General features: G+C 45.8%; 1 protein-coding gene across 1 annotated transcript; it reads left to right on the top strand.

The window, feature by feature from the left end:
* Window positions 1-146: 146 nt before the first annotated feature.
* Window positions 147-22,199, top strand: LOC149450108 (uncharacterized). Its single transcript, XM_089692367.1, is given in 3 exon segments — window positions 147-1,177; window positions 1,180-1,441; window positions 17,860-22,199. Coding segments are annotated over 3 exon segments (1,980 nt in total). The 5' UTR covers window position 147; the 3' UTR covers window positions 18,548-22,199.
* Window positions 22,200-24,520: the final 2,321 nt, after the last annotated feature.

Below are 24,520 nucleotides of genomic sequence, written 5' to 3'. Positions count from 1 at the left end.
AGCCATTTCCTAGTTCCCTTGAGGGTGGAATTGTAAGCTCCTCAGAGACCAAGCTGCCTGATGTGGGCGGAGTCCTGGTTTGGGGGAACCAATCAGCTCCTGTCTAGTAATCCTCTTTGTCTTTGTATTTTAGTCCATGGCCGGGAGATGAGGAAAACCTCCGAGGATTGTCTCACTTTGTCTCCAGACTGGAAAGTAGAAGATGAGGACATCACACAGTATAGTCCAGGAGAAAACCCGGCTCCCTCCAATGTCCATCCGGCACCACCCAGTGTAGATAGACCATCGGATTCCTTGTATCCTGAGGAACCTCAGACTGTGCGGGACCGGGCCGGCCTTCCAACAGGGAAGAGCTTCTCCTGTACTGAGTGCGGGAAAGGTTTCCGTTATAAATCCAGTCTTTATGCGCATAAAAGATCTCACACAGGGGAGAAGCCGCATTCCTGTCCTGAGTGCGGGAAAGGTTTTTCAGACAAGTCCAGTCTTCACACACATCAGAGATCTCACACGGGGGAGAAGCCGTATTCCTGTCCTGAGTGCGGGAAGGGTTTCCATACTAAATACAATCTTAATGTGCATAAAAGAACTCACACTGGTGAGAAGCCGTATTTCTGTCCTGAGTGTGGGAAATGTTTTTCAGATCATTCTGTTCTTCTCAGACATCAGAAATCTCACACGGGGGAAAAGCCGTATTCCTGTCCTGAGTGTGGAAAATGTTTTTCAGTGAAGTCCAGTCTTCACACACATCAGAGATCTCACACAGGGGAGAAGCCGTATTCTTGTCCTGAGTGCGGGAAATGGTTTCATTCTAAATTCCTTGTTAATCGTCATAAAAAGACTCACACAAGGGAGAAGCCATTTTCCTGTTCTGAGTGCGGGAAATGTTTTTCACAGAAGTCCAGTCTGCACACACATCAGAGATATCACACAGGGGAAAAGCCATATTCCTGTCCTGAGTGCGGGAGATGTTTTTCAGAGAAGTGTATTCTTTACAGGCACCAGAAATCTCACACAGGGGAGAAGCTGTATGCCTGTTCTGAGTGCGGAAAATGTTTTTCAAAAAAGTCCTATCTTCACATACATCAGAGATATCACACAGGGGAGAAGCCGTATTCCTGTCCTGAGTGTGGGAAATGTTTTTCAGAGAAGTGCGTTCTTTACAGGCATCAGAAATCTCACACGGGGAGAAGCCGTATGCCTGTTCTGAGTGCGGGAAATGTTTTTCAGTGAAGTGCAATTTTTACAACCATCAGAGATCTCACACAGGGGAGAAGCTGTATTCCTGCCCTGAGTGTGGGAAATGTTTTTCAGTGAAGTCCAGTCTATACACACATCAGAGATGTCATACGGGGGAGAAGCCATATTCCTGTCCTGAGTGCAGGAAATGTTTTTCACGAAAGTCCCATCTTTCCAAACATCAGAGATCTCACACAAGGAAGAAGTCACTTTTCTGTCCTGAGTGAGGGAAATGTTCCTCACTGAAGTCCTGTCTTCCTGTACATCAGGGGTCCCACACAACCCTGGAGGTGTATTAGTGCCTTGAGTGCGGGAAATGTCTTCTAGATGAATGTTGCTGGACATCCCAGCTCTCATGTGGGGAAGAAGCACACCCTGATATACACCTCAGATATACTCCATGGCTGAGCTTCATCATGGAAGAAACAGTCCATAAGGAGATCAGAGGCCCCCAAAGACATGGATGAAGTGTGGGACCGAGTTGGCCATTGATGGCAGGAGACGTTTTCAATGTATTTTCCATCAATGGAAGACATTCCAGCAGCTCAGATGTGATCCTAATAACATTGGTTCCCCCATTCACACAGGAGGAATGGACATGAACTCTCACTGAGGGAATTGCTATACAAACATTCTATGAATAGACCCCCAAATGTCAGGAGACGTTTCTATAAAGACGGGAAGTATGGAGCAGAGAAATGAAGAGACCTCCCAGCAATGTTATTACCAGGCTGCAGCTAGGGGGAGCTCTAATGTCACCCCAGCAGAGGGATCCCATCTAGCCCACATTAACCCTCTCACTGCCAGAGCTGTTTCTGCATGATTTTGCACACATGGGAAAATGCAGATTTTGGTCCTGAAGATGAGATAAACCCCCAAACATCAATTCTGTGACATCAGAGGCCCTGGAGAATAAAATGGTGGTGATTGTTAAGGTGTTCCCCGTACACAGATTCCCCTTCATATCCGCCTTTATTTCCTCCTTTCCCCCATTTTCTATGTTGGGATCTTTTCTACAATACTTTGTTATAATAATGGAACACGTTGTGTATTGTATTGTACACCAATAATAATGACTCCGCCCCCACATTCCAGACAAGGGATCTTCCTGACCAATCGGATTCCTTCCTTTACTATTTCCTGATTTTTATGCTTCAATCTTGTTAAATGTAAAATTATAATAAAACATTTATTGAACAAAAACTATTGTGTGTGTCGGTGCAATGACGGCAAACTTCAATATAGAACATTGCTCCTCGGTGACACCTCACACCCTTCAATAACGGCGCAGAGTGCGGGGGTCAGCAGTATATCATATACAGCCCACCATACAGAGTGCAGAGGGGGGGGGGCTGTAGTGTGCCCCCCTCCTGATCCATACCAGGCCACATGTCCACAACATGGGGGTCACCTTACCAGGGGGGATTCCCCCAGGTATAGCACCTTGTCTGGTGGCTGTGGGGGTCATATTGGATTCTGGAAACCCCTTTAATAACAAGGGGCCCCCATATACTGTCCCCCATGTGAATGAGTATGGGGTATATAGTACCTGACAATAGCACCAGCCCAATGACAGCTCCCTAAACTGTCATCATCTACATAAGTGAAGGGACAGGGATGGTGGGACCTTATTACCCAAATGTGACCAGTGACCATATTTGGTCAGTGATGTCACTGCTATCCCCGCCCCCTTCCTTACATGGCAGGGATTCCCAATGACATCACTGATTCCTGGGGGTGTGGCCGCTGTACCCATCCATGTCTTCCTCAGGCACCAGTGACAGCGGGAAGCTGTTATATATAGAAGTGGTAGAAATGTCTCTTCTATATGTGATGATCGGCTCCTGCAAAACACGGGACCGGAACAGGCAAAGTTTGGTTTGTACTGTCGTCTCATCCCTACTCTCCGACAACTAAACCCAGAGATCATCCCAAGTGGTCATTGTATTTGTCCCTTACATTGGAGACCAATGGGAGAAGGACCCCTTATATCAGTGGTCAGTGTAGTGGTCCCTTACATTGGTGACCAATGGGAGAAGGACCCCCTTATATCAGTGGTCAGTGTAGTGGTCCCTTACATTGGTGACCAATGGGAGAAGGACCCCCTTATATCAGTGGTCAGTGTAGTGGTCCCTTACATTGGTGACCAATGGGAGAAGGACCCCCTTATATCAGTGGTCAGTGTAGTGGTCCCTTACATTGGTGACCAATGGGAGAAGGACCCCCTTATATCAGTGGTCAGTGTAGTGGTCCCTTACATTGGTGACCAATGGTGATCAATTGGTGATCACTGATGGGGGAGAGATCTGTGTATAAACAATACAGATCTCTCCCCTGTCAGCTCCTGCGCACTGCTTTGTATGGCTCTGCATAGCAGTGTGCGCACAGTGAAGCACACACACAGCCCCCATAGTGAAACAGCACACAGTTAATCCTTTGATTGCCTCAGATGTTAACCCCTTCCTGCCCAGTGCCATTAGTACAGTGTCAGTGCTTTTTATTAGCACTGATCACTGTAGTGGTGTCACTGGAGATGTCAGTGACACCAAGTCAGTTCCCTCCAGTGTCAGAATGCCCGCTGCAGTCCCGCTATAAGTCACTGACCATTACTAGTATAAAAAAAATCCCAGTATCTACACCACCATTTGTAGACGCTATAACTTTCACGTAAACCAATTAATTTACACGTATTGGGATTATTTTTACCAAAAACATGGAGCAGAATACATATTGGTTGAAATTTATGATGAAATTAGATTTTTATTTAGGGAGGTAAATTTCATTAGGGTGCAGCGTTGCATGACCGTGCAATTGTCAGTTAAAGTGCAAGAAAATCTTAATGCTGACAAGTCAGAATTGCTGTGTAATATTAATGACTTGTGGTGTAATACTGGTAAACGCATGTCTGCCCCTCCCCCAACAATCTCATGAGTCATTACAACTAGAGGGCGCTATCCAGCCATTGAATGTTGCCTCTGAGAATTATAAAAGACTGTGTTACATATATTGCTCTGTTACAGCCGTACAACACTCAGGAGTCATTGGAGGATTAAGGGGTTCAGGAACTCAATCTTGAAAGAGACAATTTAGTGGTGCGAACAAAGACAAAGGCAGAAGTGAGAATAACACATCTCCATGAATCCAGATCCTATCGATCCAAGCTCCTGTTCAGTTAACTCTTTGCTCTCCTGGATACCGACTCGGCTTTGGCTAAGACTCCTCCTGGCTTCTGACCCTGGCTCTGGCGACCATTCTTCCTGGCTTCTGACCCCGGCTCTGGCGACCATTCTTCCTGGCTTCTGACCCCAGCTCTGGCGACCATTCTTCCTGGCTTCTGACCCTGGCTTTGGCTACGATTCCCGCTGGTTCTCGACTTGATTATCCTGGAAGACAACCTCGGCAGGAGAACTTCTGTCCTACCAAGTCATCCGCTGTTGCTGTCGGACTTGATAGACTCTTGCCTTGTTTCTGTGTAAATAAACCTACCTTTAATTGCACCTCCTTGTGTGTCTGGCTCCTCGCTCCCTGACAGGTACATGTTTTTCGTAACAGTCTTTCTCCTGCAGTAGCAATTTATGGACTGAGGAAAACAGCTCAAGAGGGTGAGAAAGAATTTGGATCTCATGCAAGACAGTTCGTTGAAAGGAATTTCTATGTAGAAGATGGACTCAAATCTCTGCCCAATGAAGAAGAAGCTTTTGACCTTCTTACCAGAACCCAGAACATGCTTGCCACCGCAAACCTCAGACTTCACAAAATCATCTCTAACAGCGACAAGGTCATGTTGACTTTTCCTTCTGATGACCATGTTGTCAGTGTGAAGAAATTCCAACTAGGATCTTACCTTTCTGTACAACATACATGTACAGTTATACTGTACAGTTCAATATGAACATCTTTCCCCTAGCTCTAACTATAGTAGTGTGGCTGCCCAGGCATACCTCTGTGCGGCAAGAGTCCATGGTGTTGTTCATGGCTTGATGTCTCCAAAAGTCCCAGTGTCTTCAATGGGCTGCAGGGCTTGCACCAAATACCCAGGAACTGAGTTGCAATATGATTGGACACGATCAAACAGAAAACCAGTCCCTGTGTAACCCCTTCTGCTCCCAGCAAGCTTCTGTTTTTTGCTATTAACTTAGGTGGTTGGATGCTTCAGCTCTGAAGAAAAAAGTCTATTTTTTTTTTTGCTAGCTTTTTAACTTTGTGAAATTTTCTTTTTGGTGATGTCAGTGAAGATTATTGCTACATTGATAGAGTTTTTTCTTGGTGACAGCAATCAAGGTTCCTTGGTGAGCTCAATCAAGGTTCCTTGGTGACATCAATCAATCAAAGTTTCTTGGTGACATCAATCAAGGTTCCTTGGTGACATCAATCAATCAAGATTCTTTGGTGACATCAATCAAGGTTCCTTGGTGACCTCAATCTATCAAGTTTTGTTGGTGACACCAATCAAGGTTCTATGGTGACCTCAATGAAGGTTCCTTGGTGACATCAATCAATCAAGGTTTCATGGTGACCTCAATTAAGAATTCTTGCTGACCTTAATAAAGTTTCCCTGGTGACTTCAATCAATCAAGTTTTCTTGGTGACACCAATCAAGGTTCCTTGGTGACCTCACTCTAGGTTCCTTGGTAACATCAATCAAGGTTTCTTGGAGACATCAATCAAGGTTTTCTTTGCAACCTCAATCAAGGTTACTTGGTGACATCAATCAATCAAGGTTCCTTGGTGACCTCAATTAAGATTTCTTGCTCACCTTAATCAAGATTCCTTAGTGACTTCAATTAATGAGGTTTTCTTGGTGACACCAATCAAGGTTCCTTGGTGACCTCACTCTAGGTTCCTTGGTAACATCAATCAAAGTTTCTTGGTGACATCAATCAAGATTTTCTTTGTGAACTCAATCGAGGTTTCTTGGTTACTTCAATCAATCAAGGTTTCTTGGTGACATCAATCAATCTATCAAGGTTCTTTGGTGAACTCAGATGATCTTGATCAGCTATCCTGATCAGTGTTTTCTCAGCACTAGCTTTTGAGGCCGAACCCTCCTGGACTGTACATGTGAGACTAGCCTGGAATGTAACCTTTGGGCACTGGGCTTTTCATTGTGGTGGTCTCCAGGCCAGGGTGTACTGTGTTAGTTAGCTGAGGAGTGCTTTCAGGTCCAGAGTTGTGCTGCGGTCACAGGTCTGATCCTGTCTTTGAAGAATCACTTAGTGAGCAGAGCCAGTTGTAATGAAGCACTGGGAGCTACCTCATTGATGGCCACCATTTTAAATTTCCCGCCACTTTTTAACAGGGTAAGAGTTAAGGCCGAAGAATCGAGTGCTGATGGCATTCACTGGGTTGAGCTCTGACTTCTCTTTCTCTGTATTCAGCTTGGAGGAAGCATCATTCTGCCATTGATCTTTAAGCATCATGTGGATCTCCCTTCCTACACTGACTTGGTCACCCTCGGCCACCTAAAACCCTGAGCCGGAGTTGCCTGGGTTTATGAGACTTAAAACCTTGCCTCACATTGGGCCTAGTTGAATTACCACTGTGCAAACACACCATGTCTTCACTAAGACAGCCAGACTGTCCCACTGCCAAGGATGAAAACGGCTTATAGTCCTAGAGTGCTTCTGTGCGCATTTACCTTAGTTTTCTCAGAAGGAATTGACACCTGTAATTCAGAACCTTGGACCCCTATTGTTACTGGATCATCTTTATTGAAGTCTACCAAAGCTCTCTCGTGTGTGGCCAAGGTATCCCCCATGTCCACAGGGACCTCAATTTATACTTTGGACTTTCTGGCTGTTTTTGCTCAGATATCGGGACACTCTACCGTCAAAGGCTCCACATGGTCCCCTGCAGATTATGTCTGTGATTGGCCTAAAACTTCTATTCATGCTGGCCATGTTGACCTTGTCACTGTCTCTGAGAGTTCCAACAATCTACCTCTGGTTGGGGTCATTGCAGTCTCCTGAAGTGGACACAGATTTACCAGGGTTGTTTCAAACCTTATAGATGTACTACCCATCATCTGTAGAATCAGCCTTTTGTTCCAGGCCTTGGGGTTTTTAAGTCCCATCATGCCTCTGCCTTTGGGAGTCATGCTTGTAACTGTCAATCTTGCAATGCCTCATGGGACTTGAAGTTTGGCAACAGTTGGAGGGTCATCAGTTTGACACCTGTGCTTTAGGGTTTTAATTCCTCCCCTTATAAGTCAGGATTATTCTCCCTCCATCATCATTCAGGGTGTGTAGGGTGCCAAGGGATTACTCTCATAATTTAGACTCCCTTTTTCAATTGTAACTCAGTGCTTGTCATCAATCCTTCATGCCTGGGAGCCTGAACTTGGGGCAAAACATCCAAATGGTCTCTCTAGACCAAGTACTTCCAGATATTACCTGTCTGCCTTTTTGTCTGAAAGGGGTATTTTCTTCCCTTCACCATGAAGTCTTGGGACTCCAATCTGTTTCCTGAGAACAGTTCCCGTCTCATCAAGCATCCCCTCCATGACTTGGTACTCTGACCTGAGCTCCACTGGAAATCCCTCACGTGTTGAAGAGTCTTCCCCTATGGAACGGTCTGGGAGTTTTCCCTGTGGCAGATCTAGTGGCCTAGTCCCTATGCTGTACTACACTGAGAGTGTTACGTTTCACTATGCTGTCCTCCTTGGAGATAAGAATTTACCGTCTGGTTCTCTTCTGATTCAGTACCTGAAAGCTGTTGATTTCCCACCTGGCAGGAAGATTTAATTGCTGGATGGCCCTGTGCTCTCCACATTGTCAGCAAGAAGATCATGCTTGGGTCCTGCTACTATCCCCCCCCCCCCCAGCAGGTAGGGGGTCTGCCTGGAGAACTTTGTGGGACCTGGTCACTGGAGCTTAAGTTCTCATTTGATGACCGATGTGCAGTTCCTCCAGACTCCTTCCCTTGCTCTTGTTCCTAATCAGGTAGACAATCTAGGATCCATTCCCCCTTCCCCTCTCCTCAGCTGAGGATGCTTTGTTGGACCAAGCTCCATGATTAGATGTCGGCAGTTTTGCTTGGAGGCAGCGGTGGGTGTTTAGGCACATGGGTCCCTGTGCATCCTTATGACCTGCTGGTGTTTTGTGCACCATATGGGTTGCGCCATATTTCTTCTCACTGCTTACCCCTGTGGAGGTGTCTTGGCACTTTTTCCACTTCTAGTCAAGCCCTTAGGTACTCTTAGAGTTCTTTCCTACCAGCTTTCAAGAGCTGGCTGGCTGTCTGATATGAAGGATGGGACATTCTGGGTAGTCTGACTCTCTCTGATATGAAGGATGGGACATTCTGGGTAGTCTGTCTCTCTCTGACAGGAAGGATGGAAGATTCTGGGTAGTCTGACTCTCTCTGATAGGAAGGATGGGACATTCTGGGTAGTCTGTCTCTCTCTGATAGGAAGGATGGGACATTCTGGGTAGTCTGTCTCTCTCTGATAGGAAGGATGGGACATTCTGGGTAGTCTGTCTCTCTCTGATAGGAAGGATGGGACATTCTGGGTAGTCTGTCTCGGTCTCTGATATGAAGAACAGGACATTCTGGGTAGTCTGTCTCGGTCTCTGATATAAAGGATGGGACATTCCGGGTAGTGTGTCTATCTCTGATATGAAGGACGGGACATTCTGGGTAGTCTGTCTAAATCTCTGATATGAAGGATGGGGCATTCTGGGTAGTCTGTCTTTTTCTGATATGAAGGACGGGACATGCTGGGTAGTTTGTCTCTGTCTCTGATATGAAGGATGGGACATTCTGGGTAGTCTGTCTCGGTCTCTGATATGAAGGATGGGACATTCTGGGTAGTCTGTCTCTCTCTGATACGAAGAACGGGACATTCTGGGTAGTCTGTCTCTTATATGAAGGATGGGACATTCTGTGTAATCTATCTCTCTCTGATATGAAGGCCGGCACATTCTGGGTAGTCTGTCTCTCTCTGATATGAAGGACGAGACATTCTGGGTAGTCTGTATCATTCTCTGATATGAAGGACGGGACATTCTGGGTAGTCTGTCTCGTTCTCTGATATGAAGGATGGGACTTTCTGGGTAGTCTGTGTCGTTCTCTGATATGAAGGACGGTACATTCTGAGTAGTTTGTCTCTCTCTGGTATGAAGGACGGGACATTCTAGGTAGTCTGTCTCTCTCTGATATGAAGGATGGGACATTCTGGGTAGTCTGTCTCGGTCTTTGATATGAAGGACGGGACATTCTGGGTAGTCTCTCTCTCTCTGATATGAAGTATGGGACATTCTGGGTAGTCTGTCTCGTTCTTTGATATGAAGGATGGGACATTCTGGGTAGTCTTTTTCTCTGTCATGAAGGATGGGACATTATGGGTAGTCTATCTCTCTCTGATATGAAGGAGAGACATTATGGGTAGTGTGTCAGATTTTAGAGGTCTCTGTTTTATTATGCATTTTGTTTTTATCTTATGTTCTGTGTCTTTAAGACTTTTCTATCTGTAGTAAAATATCTTTTTTTAAACAGTTGGTTGCATAAGAGTTAGGTTTATTGTTTCTTACATTTTTTAGTTGTTTTTGAACTTCCCTGGTATCTCTGTAAGGTAGATACAATGCAGGAATGGTTATTAGGTGACATTTCTTGGGGCTGCAGTTCCTCTGAACTCCACAAGATGGTGATCTGATTTCTACTACCCAGACAGGACTTCTCTATGGAATACAGACAGGAAGTGACGTCAGGAACAGACAGGAAGTGATCTGCAATAAAGATAGGACGTTCCCTTTGGTCCGAAGGAGATCGGAGAGGTTGCTGGACGTGGCAGTAGAGGAGGTAATTATTATTATACAGGATTTATGGCACCAACAGTTTGCTCAGTGCTTTACAATATAACGAGAGACAATACAGCAACAATACAGATCAATACAAGAGGGATAGGAGGGCCTGATCCTGGGAACTTATAATATAAGAGGGAGGGGCTAGTGGTACAAAAGGTAGTAACTGTGGGGGATGGACTGGTTGGAAGAATAGAAGATTCCAGTATTAGCTGAAGGCAGGATAGGCTTCCCTGAAGAGAGAGGTTTTCAGAGATCGCCTAAAAGTGAACAGAGTAGGCGATAGTCTGATAAATTGGAGTAGAGCGTTCCAGAGGATGGGGGAAGCTCTGGAGAAGTCCTGGAGACAAGCATGGGAGGAGGAGACAAGGGAGCTAGAGAGTAGGAGGTCTTGCGAGGAGCGGAGAAGACGGTTTGGGTGATATTTAGAGACAAGATTGGTGATGTACTTTGGGGCAGAGTTATAAATAGCTTTATATTTTATTGTTAGTGTTTTGAATTTTATCCGTTGGGCAATGGGAAGCCAGTGGAGGGATTGGCAGAGAGGGGTGGAGGACACTGAATGGAGGCCAGTGGAGGGATTGGCAGAGAGGGATGGAGGACACTGAATGAAGAGCAGTGGAGGGATTGGCAGAGAGGGGTGGAGGACACTGAATTGAGGCCAGTGGAGGGATTGGCAGAAAGGGGTGGAGGACACTGAATGGAGGCCAGTGGATGGATTGGCAGAGAGGGTAGAGGACACTGAGTTGAGGCCAGTGGAGGGATTGGCAGAGAGGGGTGGCAGATACACAACGGTTAGTAAGGTGGATGAGTCTGGTAGAAGCATTCATGATAGACTGAAGAGGGGATAGCCTGCGATGAGGTCGGCCAGTGAGGAGGGAGTTACAATAGTCAAGGCGAGATATAACAAGGGAGTGAATAAGTTGCTTAGGGGTTTCCGAGGTTAGGAACGGGCGCATCTTGGAGATGTTGCGAAGGTAAAGTCTGCAAGATTTGGACAGTGATTGGATTTGGGGGTGAAAGGACAGATGGGAGTCTAGGATTACACCTAGTACCCTGTCATGAGGGGAGGGACTGATGATTGTATTATTGATCTTGATGGAGAAGTCAGAGGAGGGGGCACGGGCTGGAGGGAATATTAAGAGCTCAGTTTTGGAAAGATTGAGTTTGAGGAAGTGGAGTTACATCCATGCCAATATGTCACTTAGTAGGTTAGTAATGCGAGAGGAGACTGAAGGGGTGAGGTGAGGAGGAGACTGAAGGGGCGAGGTAAGGGGTAGAAAGATAGATTTGTGTGTCATCAGCATAGAGATGGTACTTAAAGCCATGGGAGTTTATCAAGTGACCAAGGGAGGAGGTGTAGATGGAGAAGAGAAGGGGTCTAAGGACAGAGCCTTGAGGGACCCCAACAGAGAGAGGGAGTGAAGAGGAGGAGGCAGAGTTATTGGTAACACTGAAGGAGCGCTGCGATAGGTAGGAGGAGAATCAGGAGAGAGCAGAGTCTCGGAGGCCAAGAGAATGTAGTTTTTTGAGGAGGAGGGGGTCAAGTAGTAAGAGTACGGAGTAGTGGCCATTAGCTGGGATGAGTACGGAGTAGTGGCCATTGGTTGGGATGAGTATGGAGTAGTGGCCATCAGTTGGGATGAGTACGGAGTAGTGGCCATTGGTTGGGATCAGTATGGAGTAGTGGCCATCGGTTGGGATGAGTACGGAGTAGTGGCCATCGGCTGGGATGAGTACGGAGTAGTGGCCATCGGTTGGGATGAGTACGGAGTAGTGGCCATCGGTTGGGATGAGTACGGAGTAGTGGCCATCGGTTGGGATGAGTACGGAGTAGTGGCCATCGGTTGGGATGAGTACGGAGTAGTGGCCATCGGTTGGGATGAGTACGGAGTAGTGGCCATCGGTTGGGATGAGTACGGAGTAGTGGCCATCGGTTGGGATGAGTACAGAGTAGTGGCCATCGGTTGGGATCAGTACGGAGTAGTGGCCATCGGTTGGGATCAGTACGGAGTAGTGGCCATCGGTTGGGATCAGTACGGAGTAGTGGCCATCGGTTGGGATGAGTACGGAGTAGTGGACATCGGCTGGGATGAGTGCGGAGTAGTGGCCATCGGCTGGGATGAGTGCGGAGTAGTGGCCATCGGTTGGGATGAGTGCGGAGTAGTGGCCATCGGTTGGGATGAGTGCGGAGTAGTGGCCATCGGTTGGGATGAGTGCGGAGTAGTGGCCATCGGTTGGGATGAGTGCGGAGTAGTGGCCATCGGTTGGGATGAGTACGGAGTAGTGGCCATCGGCTGGGATGAGTACGGAGTAGTGGCCATCGGTTGGGATGAGTGCGGAGTAGTGGCCATCGGTTGGGATGAGTGCGGAGTAGTGGCCATCGGTTGGGATGAGTGCGGAGTAGTGGCCATCGGTTGGGATGAGTGCGGAGTAGTGGCCATCGGTTGGGATCAGTACAGAGTAGTGGCCATTGGTTTTAGCAGAGTGTAGATCATTAGTGAGTTTTAGTAGGGCAGTTTCAGTGGAGTGTAGTGAGTGAAAGCCAGACTGTAAAGGGTGAAGAAGGTTGTTGTCAGTGAGATGGGAGCTCAGGCGATTGTAGACTAAGCATTCTAGGAATTTAGAGGTAAATGGCAGCAGGGAGATGGGTCTTAAGTTGTTCATGTTGAAGGGGTCCAGGGAGGGCTTGTTAAGTATGGGAGTGATGTGCGCATGCTTTAGAGGGGAGGGGAAGGCACCAGTAGAGAGGGAGAGATTGAGGATGTGAGTGAGGGAGCATAGGATGGAAGAAGAGGGTGACCGTACTAGTTGTGAGGGGCCAGGATCCAGGGGGCAGGTGGTGAGACGGACTTCTGAGAAAACCTTAGTGACCTCTTCAGTAGTAGCGAGGTCAAAAGAGGAAAGTGTTGAGGAAGGTTTAGTATAAGGTATGGTAAGTGGGATGGATGTCTGTGCAATGGTGATGTCCCTACGAATTGCATCAATCTTGTTTTTGAAATGATTTGCAATCTCATGAGCAGTGAGTGAGGTACTGGGTGGAAGTGGAGAAAGTAGAGAGTTAAAAGTATAGAAGAGATGACGAGGACTGGATGACAAGGTATTGATGAGAGTGACAAAGTTGTCTTGTTTGGCAGCATGGAGGGAGGAATTGTATGTGAAGAAATCAGATTTATATCGGGTGAATGCTCGGTGAGATTTGGTTTTACGCCACAATCACTCCAGCAATCACTCCAACAATCATTTATGGTGTGGTCAGTCTGCCACGGATGTAATGGTCTGATGGGCCTGATGCTTCGTGTTGTTAGAGGAGCAAGTCAGTCTAATGTGGATGAGAGCAAACTGTTGTAGACAGCAGTGGCCAGGTCAGGGCAGGACAGGGGAGAGATTCTGTCATAGAGTTGGTCAGTTGCACAGTGGAAAGGTTCAAGTTGTGAAGGTTTCTGCGGGTAATTCTTTGCTGCTTGGAGGGATAGGTGTTTGAAGATGAGGAGACTGATGGTGATGAGATTGTGATCAGAGAGAGGAAAGGGGGTGTTTGTGAGGTTGTAGGGAGTGCAAAGATGGGAGAAAACAAGGTCCAATGTATTCCCATCAGAGTGAGTGGAGGACTGTATACATTGTGCTAATGCAAGAGATGAGGTTATGTTGAAGAGTTGGGATGTAGCCGGGTTGTTGACATTAATAGGAATGGTAAAATCTCTGAGAATGATAGTGGGTAGTTCAGTGGAGAGAAAGTAGGGTGTCCAGGCGGAGAAATCATCAAGAAAGCGGGACACGGGTCCAGGAGGCCGATAGATCACTGCAATCCTCAGAGAAATGGGAGAAAACAGCCGGATGCAGTGAGTCTGGAAAGAAGAGAAGGATAGAGAGGGAGGGTTAGGGGGGACTTGAAAGGTGCTCAGTGGTGACAGAGGCAAACCAACCCCACCACCTTTCTGACCACTGGGTCTGGGTGAGTGGGTCCAGAGGAGGCCTCCATAGGAAAGTGCTGCGGGAGAAGCAGAATCTGCTGCTTGGAGTCAGGTTTCTGTAATTGCTAGTAGGTTAAGGGAGCGGGAGACAAAAAGGTCATGGACAGAGGTGAGATTATTACAGACAGAGCGGGCATTCCAGAGCACACATGAAAAAAGGGAGGGTGGTTTTTGTGAGCACGGGGACTCCTATTAAATTGAGGGGATTGCAGCTATTCTTGGATGAAAGAGGATGCCTGGTGTGGGGGTGAAATACTGGAGGACCAGAGTTTGGGGAGATATCCCCAGAGGTTAGGAGAAGGAGGATGCCTGGTATGGGGGTGAGATAGTTGGAGACCAGGGTTTGGAGAGATATCCCCAGAGGTTAGGAGAAGTAGGGTACCTGGTGTGGGGGTGAAATACTGGAGGACCAGAGCTTGGGGAGATATCCCCAGAGGTTAGGAGAAGAAGGAGGATGCCTGATGTGGGGGTGAAATACTGGAGGACCAGGGTTTGGGGAGATATCCCCAGAGGTTAGAAGAAGGAGGATGCCTGGTGTGGGGGTGAAGTAGTGGAGGACCAGGGTTTGGGGAGCTATCCCCAGAGGTTAGGAGAAGGAGGGTGCAGAAAGTAAGATGGGAGCGGGATGTACACGAGCGCACATGCCTTCCAGTCCTGGTGTTTGGGTCAGCAGGAGAGTGAAGTATCAGCAGGAGGTGATGAGAGCAGTAGTAGGGAGATGGTAGCAGTGAGGGGGAGATGTACAAGTTTTGGGGTGGAGCAGAGGGGTAAAGAAGTGAGATTTTTGGAACACAGGAAAGTAATATGAAAAGGAGGAGTAGAGGGGACATATGAAAGGTACACGGAGTGGGACTCAGACTTGTAGGAGATGTTTCCCGGGGTGTTTGCTTGCAGTCTGTCCAGCGTGCAGTAGAGTTTCTTGTTGTATCTTCCTGCTGCTTGAGTTCTCCTGCTTCTTAGCACTCCATCAACGCAGAACTCACTCAAAAGCAGCCCCCCCTCAGTGACTGTGCCCCACCATCAGTGATCTCCCCCCATCAGCTGATCTAAATTTATAGGGAGATGGCCCAATGAGCACTCATCTCCGCCCCAATTAGGAACTGATAAGGATCACATGAATGGGGGGGATGATTCTCAAACAGACCAGACACAGACTACAGTCATAAAACGGTAATAAGATGTTATGTTCTATTTACACCCAGTAACTCCCCGTCATGTCCGTCCTCTTCGTCCATAGTCATGTCCATCCTCTTTGTCCATAGTGGAATCCTCTTTGTCCATAGTCATGTCCGTCCTCTTCCTCCGTAGTCATGTCCGTCCTCTTCCTCCATAGTCACTATGATGTCTTTTATCTCCAGCAGATGATACACACATGTTGATGATATACATCAATATTTAGAAGGACACAAGGATCTCTACAAGGACGTCATGATGGACAATCAGCCGCCCCTCACATCACCGGGTAAGAGGAGACTTTATTGTAAAGGAGAGAGCAGTACGGAGGATCCACCTAGATCCCCCATCATCTGATAAACACATAGAAACAATGGATTCAGTCAGTGTGTGTGTTTCCTACAGATGGATCCAGTCATGGGAACCCACCAGAGAGATGTCCCCGTCCTCTGTATTCCCGGGATTCCACACAGGAAGGTCACACCATCCCTCACCATCATCAGGTAGATGATGACAATTATTGGTAGTTGTGATTTATACACAGCATGTTTGTTACAATGAATGTTTTATTATATCTTTCAGAGTGGAATCCTCGGGGATGATAATATTGATGTAAAAGAAGAGTATAAAGAGGAGTATGAGGAGTATGGAGTGATGGAGGAGTTTTCAGAAGGACACAAGGAGATGATGGAGCCACCTAATACCAGGAACCCACCAGAGAGATGTCCCCATCCTCTGTATTCCCGGGATTCCACACAGGAAGGTCACACCATCCCTCACCATCATCAGGTAGATTAGGAACAATCACTGATAGTATCATTAGGATCTGTACATTATCTACAATGTTACCATTGATGTCATTTTATTATATATTCAGAGTGGAATCCTCGGGGATTATAATATTGTTGTTAAGGAAGAATTTAAAGAGGAGGATGAGGAGTATGGAGTGATGGAGGAGTTTTCAGAAGGACACAAGGATATGATGGAGCCACCTAATACCAGGAACCCACCAGAGAGATGTCCCCGTCCTCTGTATTCCCGGGATTCCATACAGGAAGGTCACACCATCCCTCACTATTACAAGGTTGGTGGGATGGAGCATCTAGAACATGGACTTGTGGAGATGATGTGTGGAGTTTTTTTATGTGACCTTATATTTTACAGATGATATTTTCTCTCATTTCCTTGATTTAGAGTGGAGATCCAATCGATATAGAATTTGAGGTGAAATCAGAAGAAGAAGAGGCGTATGTGAGGGATGATCAGCAGTCTATGGAGGAGGATGGAATAACGGGGACATTTATAGAGGAGGACACTCCTACAGAGATCAGCACAGGTGGGTCATGAACACTAAATCCATTCCTCCACCCATACTGCTCACTGATTGGTCCAGAGTAGGGCGGGGACTGGGTGATATCAGCCTGTAATCCCCTGGTCACTTTCCTGAGCTGTGTTCCCCATCCTGTATTCCTGGATTTCTCTCGGATAATCTTCCTTCTCTGTGCTGCAGACACAATTTATGTATCTAGACTGGATTTATGGAGGTTCTGGGGTTCAGCTGGCAGCAAAATGTTCATTTTCATCATAGGTGTTGAGTTATCTGGGACCTAATCTGTGGGTCCTCTTCCTCATGCCCAGGTAAAATCTCTGATCACACAATTCTCCCAGGGTTCCTTGCTCGGTTGTCTGCTGGCTGTGCCGGGTGGAGGGATATGTCTGTAGTGTCTCAGACCCAAGTCACTGAGTGCAGTCTCAGGAGATGGGAGGCAGTGATGTGGGACCTCTGCAACTTGTCTACAGTAAACATTTAAGCTTCCACTCATTCTTGAATACCAATATTATGAGTCCTGACCCTTACACTGTATAATTTATATTGTACATTACATACTCCTGACCCCAGCACTATATACTCTGATGTACATTACATCCTCCTGACCCCTGCACTATGTACTCTATGTTGTACATTACATCCTCCTGACCCCTGCACTATGTTGTACATGACATACTCCTGACTCCTGCACTATATACCCTATGTTGTACATTACATACTCCTGACCCCTGTACTATGTACTCTATGTTGTACATGACATACTCCTGACTCCTGCACTATGTACTCTATGTTGTACATTATATACTCCTGACCCCTGCACTATATACTCTGTGTTATACATTACATACTCCTGACCCCTGATAGAGGGGGTGGGGACCCTTGTCCTATAATCCCCTCATCACTGTCCCTCCTATAAAAGACAGTTCTGGTTGTTTCCTCACTCTCTGACTAAGGTCCATGAATAAAGAAATGACCTGGTAGGAGATCAGAGGAGCCATTTCCTAGTTCCCTTGAGGGTGGAATTGTAAGCTCCTCAGAGACCAAGCTGCCTGATGTGGGCGGAGTCCTGGTTTGGGGGAACCAATCAGCTCCTGTCTAGTAGTAATCCTCTTTGTCTTTGTATTTTAGTCCATGGCCGGGAGATGAGGAAAACCTCTGAGGATTGTCTCACTTTGTCTCCAGACTGGAAAGTAGAAGATGAGGACATCACACAGTATAGTCCAGGAGAAAACCCGGCTCCCTCCAATGTCCATCGGGCACCACCCAGTGTAGATGGACCATCGGATTCCTCGTATCCTGAGGAACCTCAGACTGTGCAGGACCGGGCTGGCCTTCCAACAGGGAGGAGCTTCTCCTGTACTGAGTGCGGGAAATGTTACAGTTATAAATCCAGTCTTAATGTGCACAAAAGATCTCACACGGGGGAGAAGCCGTATTCCTGTCCTGAGTGCGGGAAATGTTTTTCAGTGAAGTCCTATCTTTACTCACATCAGATAACTCACACAGGTGAGAAACCATATTCCTGTCCTGAGTGCGAGAAATGTTTTTCAAGGAAGTCCATTCTTTACTCCCATCAGAGATCTCACACGGGGGAGAAGCCGTATTTCTGTCTTGAGTGCGGGAAATGTTTTTCACAGAAGTCCAATCTTTATATACATCAGCGATATCATACAGGTGAGAAGCCATATTCCTGTCCTGAGTGCGGGAAGGATTTTTGTTCTAAATCTAGTCTTAATATGCATAAAAGATCTCACACGGGGGAGAAGCCGTATTCTTGTCCTGAGTGTGGGAAAGGTTTTTCACAGAAGTCCGATCTGCACATACATCAGAGATCTCACACGGGGGAAAAGCCGTATTCTTGTCCGGAGTGTGAGAAATGTTTTTTAATGAAGTCCCATCTTTCCACACATCAGAGATCTCACATGGGGGAGAAGCCATATTCCTGTCCTGAGTGTGGGAAATGTTTTTCAGAGATGTACCGTCTTTTCACACATCAGAGATCTCACACGGGAAAAGCCACCTTCCTGTCCTGAGTGAGGGAAATGATCCTCACTGAAGTCCTGTCTTCCTGTACATCAGGGGTCCCACACAACCCTGGAGGTGTATTAGTGCCTTGAGTGCTGGAAATGTCTTCTAGATGAATGTTGCTGGACATCCCAGCTCTCATGTGGGGAAGAAGCACACCCTGATATACACCTCAGATATACTCCATGGCTGATCTTCATCATGGAAGAAACAGTCCATAAGGAGATCAGAGGTCCCCAAAGACATGGATGAAGTGTGGGACCGGGTTGACCATTGGTAGCAGGAAAAGAATAAAAAGAGTCCTGCCCTGTGATTGGCTGAGTACATTTTGTGGTGGGAGATTTCACAAACACTTGGAGGTCTATGGAGAACAATGTTGAACAGATGTGACCAGCATTCTCCAGCTGGGAGGTGTTTTGGCCGTATTTTATTTCTTATGATCATTGGCTCCATCTAGTGGCCATAATATCATATTGGGCTAGTTTTACTGATGGAGAGATTTCAGAAAAATCACCTCATTGTGGCCACTAGATGGAGCCGGCGATCATAGGAAATCACTGTGTTACTTAACATACGGCTGGATGTTGTCACAGCTGGAGGAATGATTGTCTCATTGGTCCAATGAATGTTCTATAAATAGAGCCCTTGGGGGGTGCATGCGTGGCCGGCTCCTGGATGGACACGCTTTGAGTTCAGCTCCATCCACCCGCCAGTTACACTGCGGCTCATCCTGACACCGAGTGCTCTAACCTGCACCGATCAGCAGATAAAGGGTGTACAACCCTCGGTAGCGATGCCTCGCCGGCGAAAAACCTCTGGCCAGCCAGGGAAATGAACCCAATTCTTCCCTGCTGTCACAACAGGGATCCAAGATGGCGCCGGCTGCATGGACACAGGACACAGCAGCCATGAGGGGGACAGCAGATCCCAGCAGCCGGACATCAGACTCTGTTCTCCACTATAACCTGGGGACCTGGGTGAGTTATCTCCCCCCTGTCACCCACCACAAGCAGCCCAGCCAAATTTACACCCCGTCTAGATTCAAACTCACTATCTGCCTGTCAGCTTCTCATTCCTCCATCACCTCAGCACATCACAGAACCATCTCTGATAGAATCTTTCCCTGCCTCAGACCAGCCTATCACAGAAATGTGTATGAAGAACATGCGTCTATCCCTGCGACAAACACTACATAACGATATGACAGGATCACTATCCCAGATCTCAAATGTGGTCCAGCAACAAGATCACAGATTACGCCATATTGAGACGGGAATGGGAGGTATAAGTACAGCACACAACCATTTAATTGACGCACATGATGACCACGCTTCTGAAATCGAGCAAATAAACCTGAAAATAGCGGAGTTTGAAGATCGCTCAAGACGCAACAATATAAAATTCAGAGGTATTCCTGAAAATATCGCCAACGATACACTACTATCATCTATCCAACAATTCACGAAGCATCTCATTCCATCTCTCAGATATGGAGCTCGCCATAGATCGAGCACATAGAATACCCAAACCTGCATTCCTATCAGCGTCCATCCCCAGAGATGTCCTGGCTCACATTCACTTCTACCAGATCAAAGAAAAAGTAATGACAGCAGCCAGAAACCCCCCCGCCCACCCGCTCCCTCCATCACATACAAACATCAGATTATATACGGATTTGTCAAAGGCCACTCTCCTTAACTGCAAAAAGATGGTGAACATTACCAAAGCCTTACAAAATCATGGAATAGGCTATCAATGGGGATTCCCCACAAAACTGACCGTCAGACATCAGGGCAGAATACACACATCAAAAACCTAGAGTCAGGCATCGACCTATTGGAGACATGGAACATAATACCCGTGGAACCCCACCAATCCACCTCTACCAATCTGCAACAAATGGAGGCAGAGTGAACCTGACTTACTACACTCTCTATACAATCCAACCACACCACCTCGGACGCTATACCTCAACCTATTATTCTCTGGCAATGGCCCCAACCACACCACCTCGGACGCTATACCTCAACCTATTATTCTCTGGCAATGGCCCCAACCACACCACCTCGGACGCTATACCTCAACCTATTATTCTCTGGCAATGGCCCCAACCACACCACCTCGGACGCTATACCTCAACCTATTATTCTCTGGCAATGGCCCCAACCACACCACCTCGGACGCTATACCTCAACCTATTATTCTCTGGCAATGGCCCCAACTACACCACCTCGGACACTATACCTCAACCTATTATTCTCTGGTAATGGCCCCAACCACACCACCTCGGACACTATACCTCAACCTATTATTCTCTGGCAATGGCCCCTTACAGAATATTCTTACATTACGAGACTCTGTTTGGCATAACCCTTTCTACGGTCTATGCTTGTTCACACACCCCTGTTTTGAAGTAGCACTCCCTGCTACTCATGTTACTTGCATTTTCCGCAAGTCTTTTTTATTCCTGTTTACTTCCACCCCCCCCTGCACCATCAGTCGATCATCCGAACCAACTGTTCACCTGAAACCAACCAAACAACATGGAAAATACCACACGCATCATCAAGCAAACCAATACCACTCTACCAAACACATAGAAATTTCTCTTGTCCTACAAAGTCTCTCCATTCTATGTCAATTCACCCAGAAATGACTCCTCTACTCCACCAACCCAACCAACGAACTACAAAATGATTGACATAACATCACTTAATGTTCGGGGTCTAAACTCCCCCTTTAAGAGATGGATGCTCCAAAAGGAAGCCCGTACACTTCATGCTGATATACTTTTCATACAAGAATCACATTTCACAACCACCAAGACCCCTAAACTACAACTGCACCGATTCTTCCATATTTATATGGCCACTAACTCTAAGAAGAAAAATGGGGTTATTATAGCCATAAAAGACTCTATACAATTCCACCACATCTCAGAAATCGCAGATCCTCAAGGTCGCTACCATATCCTATTCTGCAAAGTTAACAATATACCATATACCCTAGTAAATGTTTATGGATCCAACAACAACCAAATGCAATTCTACCACAATCTCCATTCCCGCATCTCTTCTCACAAACAAGGCGGACTTCTCATTGGCGGAGACTTCAACGTCATCGGCAACCCACTCCTGGACTCTTCCACCAACAAACGCTCCCCAAAACATTACTTTAGTCGTTTCTTACATGACCATGATCTATACGACATCTGGAGATGCCATCACAGCAATGAAAGAGACAACACCTACTACTCCCCATCTCACCTATCCTACTCTAGAATCGACTTCTTTGTTACAGACAAATAGACCCTACAACATATAACGTCATCCAAAATTGGCACCATAACCTGGTCTGATCACGCTCCAATCAACATAACTCTTGACGACAAGGAACATTCCTCAAACCCCCGTAGCTGGAGACTGAATTCCTCGATATTGAAGAACCCAGACAACCAAAAACACTTGCTAGAAGCTCACAAAGTATTTTTTGAATTTAACCACTTCCTGTCTGGACACTTTCACCCCCTTCCTGTCCAGGCCAATTTTCAGCTTTCAGCGCTCTCACATTGGGAATAACAATTACTCAGACATACAACACTGTATCTAAATGAAATTATTATCATTTTTTTCAAACAAATAAAGCTTTAATTTGGTGGTATTTAATCATCACTTGAGGATTTTATTTTTTGCTAGAAAAATTTAAAAAGACTGAAAATTTTGAAAAATAACATGTTTTTCTTAGTATTTGATACTAAATTTTTCAAATAAATATACTTTCTTCATAAATTTAGGCCAAAATCCATTGTGCTACTTTTTTTGGTAGACATAACCCAAATCGGTGTGTATTATTTAGTCTTTGTGAAAGTTATAGAGTCCACAGACCATGGTTTATATATTTGAAAATGTATCAATCCTGATGTACGGACTACCTATATAATTTCTTGGGGCCCTAAAATGCCAGGACAGTACAAATACCCCCCAAATGACCCCTTTTTGGAAAGTAGACAGTCTGAGGTATTTAATGAGAGGCATGGGGAGTTTTTGACGTCATTTTTTTGCCAGTTTTTGAAGGAAATGATGAAAGTAAACACAATTTTTTTTTCCACAAAGTTGTCATTTAACAAGTTCTTTCTCTCACACGGCATAGGCATACATGCAATTACACCCCAAAACACATTCTGATACTCTTCCTGAGTATGGCGATACCACATGTGTAAAACTTTCACAGCCTAACCACATAGAAGGGCCCCACATCCAATAAGCACCCTTAGGCGTTCTAGGGGCAAAAATTACACATCTAATTTTTTGACTGTCTATCGCAGTTTTGGAGGTCCTGGGGCACCAGGACAATTGAATTACCCACAAAATTACCCCATTTTAGAAAGAAAACACCTCAATGTATGTTTTAAGAGGCATGGGGAGTCCTCTGAAGACTTCATTTTTTGCCACATGTTTTTGAAAAATGTGAAAAGAAAATGAAAATGTATTTTTTTTTACGCAAAGTTGTCAATGTATGAGATATTTCTATTACACAGCATAGGCATACTTAAAATTACACCTCAAAATGCATTCTTTAACTCCTGCTGAATATGGCGATACCAAATGCGTGAGACTTTTTCACAGTCTGGCCACATAGAGGGGCTCCGCATCCAATAAGCACCTGTTAGCGTTCTAAGGGCAAAAATTACACATCTAATTTCTTGACTACCTATTGCCGTTTTGGAGGTCCTGGAGCATCAGGACAATGGAATTACCCACAAAATGACCCCATTTTGGAAAGCAAACACCCCAAGGTATGTTTTAGAAGGCATGGGGAGTCTTCTGAAGACTTCATTTTTTGTCAAAAGTTTTTGGAATATGTTAAAAGAAAATGAAAATGTATTTTGTTCTACGCAAAGTTGTCAATATAGAAGATATTTCTAATACACAGCATAGGCATACTTAAAATTACACCCCAAAAACACATTCTCTAACTCTTCCTGAGTATAACGATACCACACGTGTAAGACTTTTTCACAGCCTAGACAAATAGAGGGGCCCCACGTGCAATAAGCACCGTTAGGCATACTAAGGGCAAAAATTACACATCTAATTTATTGACTACGTATCACAATTTTGGAGGTCCTGGAGCAGCAAAGTCTTCTGAAGACTTAATTTTTTACACAGATTTTTATAAAATGTGAAAAAAAAGTAGTTTTTTTTTTTAATGCAATGTTACCAATAATAACATATTTCTAACACACTGCATAGGCATTCTTAGAATAACACATCAAAACACATTCTGCTACTTTTCCTGAGTATGGGGATACCACATGTGTAAGACATTTTCAGTGTTTGGACTGATTACTGGTCATTGCAACCTGTGTATCATTATACATTATATATCAATAAAGCATAGTGTAGCTTCACCTACAGCCTGTTCCTAAAAGCTTAACCTACTAGTACGTGGCTGTCCACATAGCACTATGTTCATTCACCAAGAAGTTGAACAAAAGATAAACCAAAGAGTACCTGTGGTTTCAGTGCAGAGGATGGGTGGCACCAGTGTCTCGCAGGAAGGTAGCCAATGGGATGTGCAGATGGGTCAGTACCGGTGTCATGCATAGATGTTTTGAGCAAACAGGAAAAGCAGTGGTCCAGGAAGAAGACAGGAACATGGTCCATAAAAAGGCCACAGTCAATACAGACAGCAAGCAAAGACGTGGTAAAAGGATTGGTCCAGGCAGAAACATAAAGCTTAGGGCCTTGGTTAGGTAAGACTGGACAAAGGGGTAGAGGCTTCATCCCACCCAAATCTCTTCGAAGCCTCTGGTCTCCAGACCCTGATCCGGGAATTAAAAAACCCAAAGAAAACAAAAAAGTTTTCTCTGCTCAGAAACACTACTCTGGATCCCCTCACATACGTGAGACCCCTGTGTTGTCTTGAATCCCACTACTAAAGTGGGAGGGCAAAAGATCAGTCCAGGAAGCAGGCAGAGG

This window comes from Staurois parvus, unplaced genomic scaffold, assembly GCF_062004578.1.
Source record: "Staurois parvus isolate SC_StPar_1 unplaced genomic scaffold, SC_StPar_1.0 ptg000582l, whole genome shotgun sequence".
Classification (NCBI taxonomy): domain Eukaryota; kingdom Metazoa; phylum Chordata; class Amphibia; order Anura; family Ranidae; genus Staurois; species Staurois parvus.
This window is presented reverse-complemented; position numbering and strand designations above follow the sequence as displayed.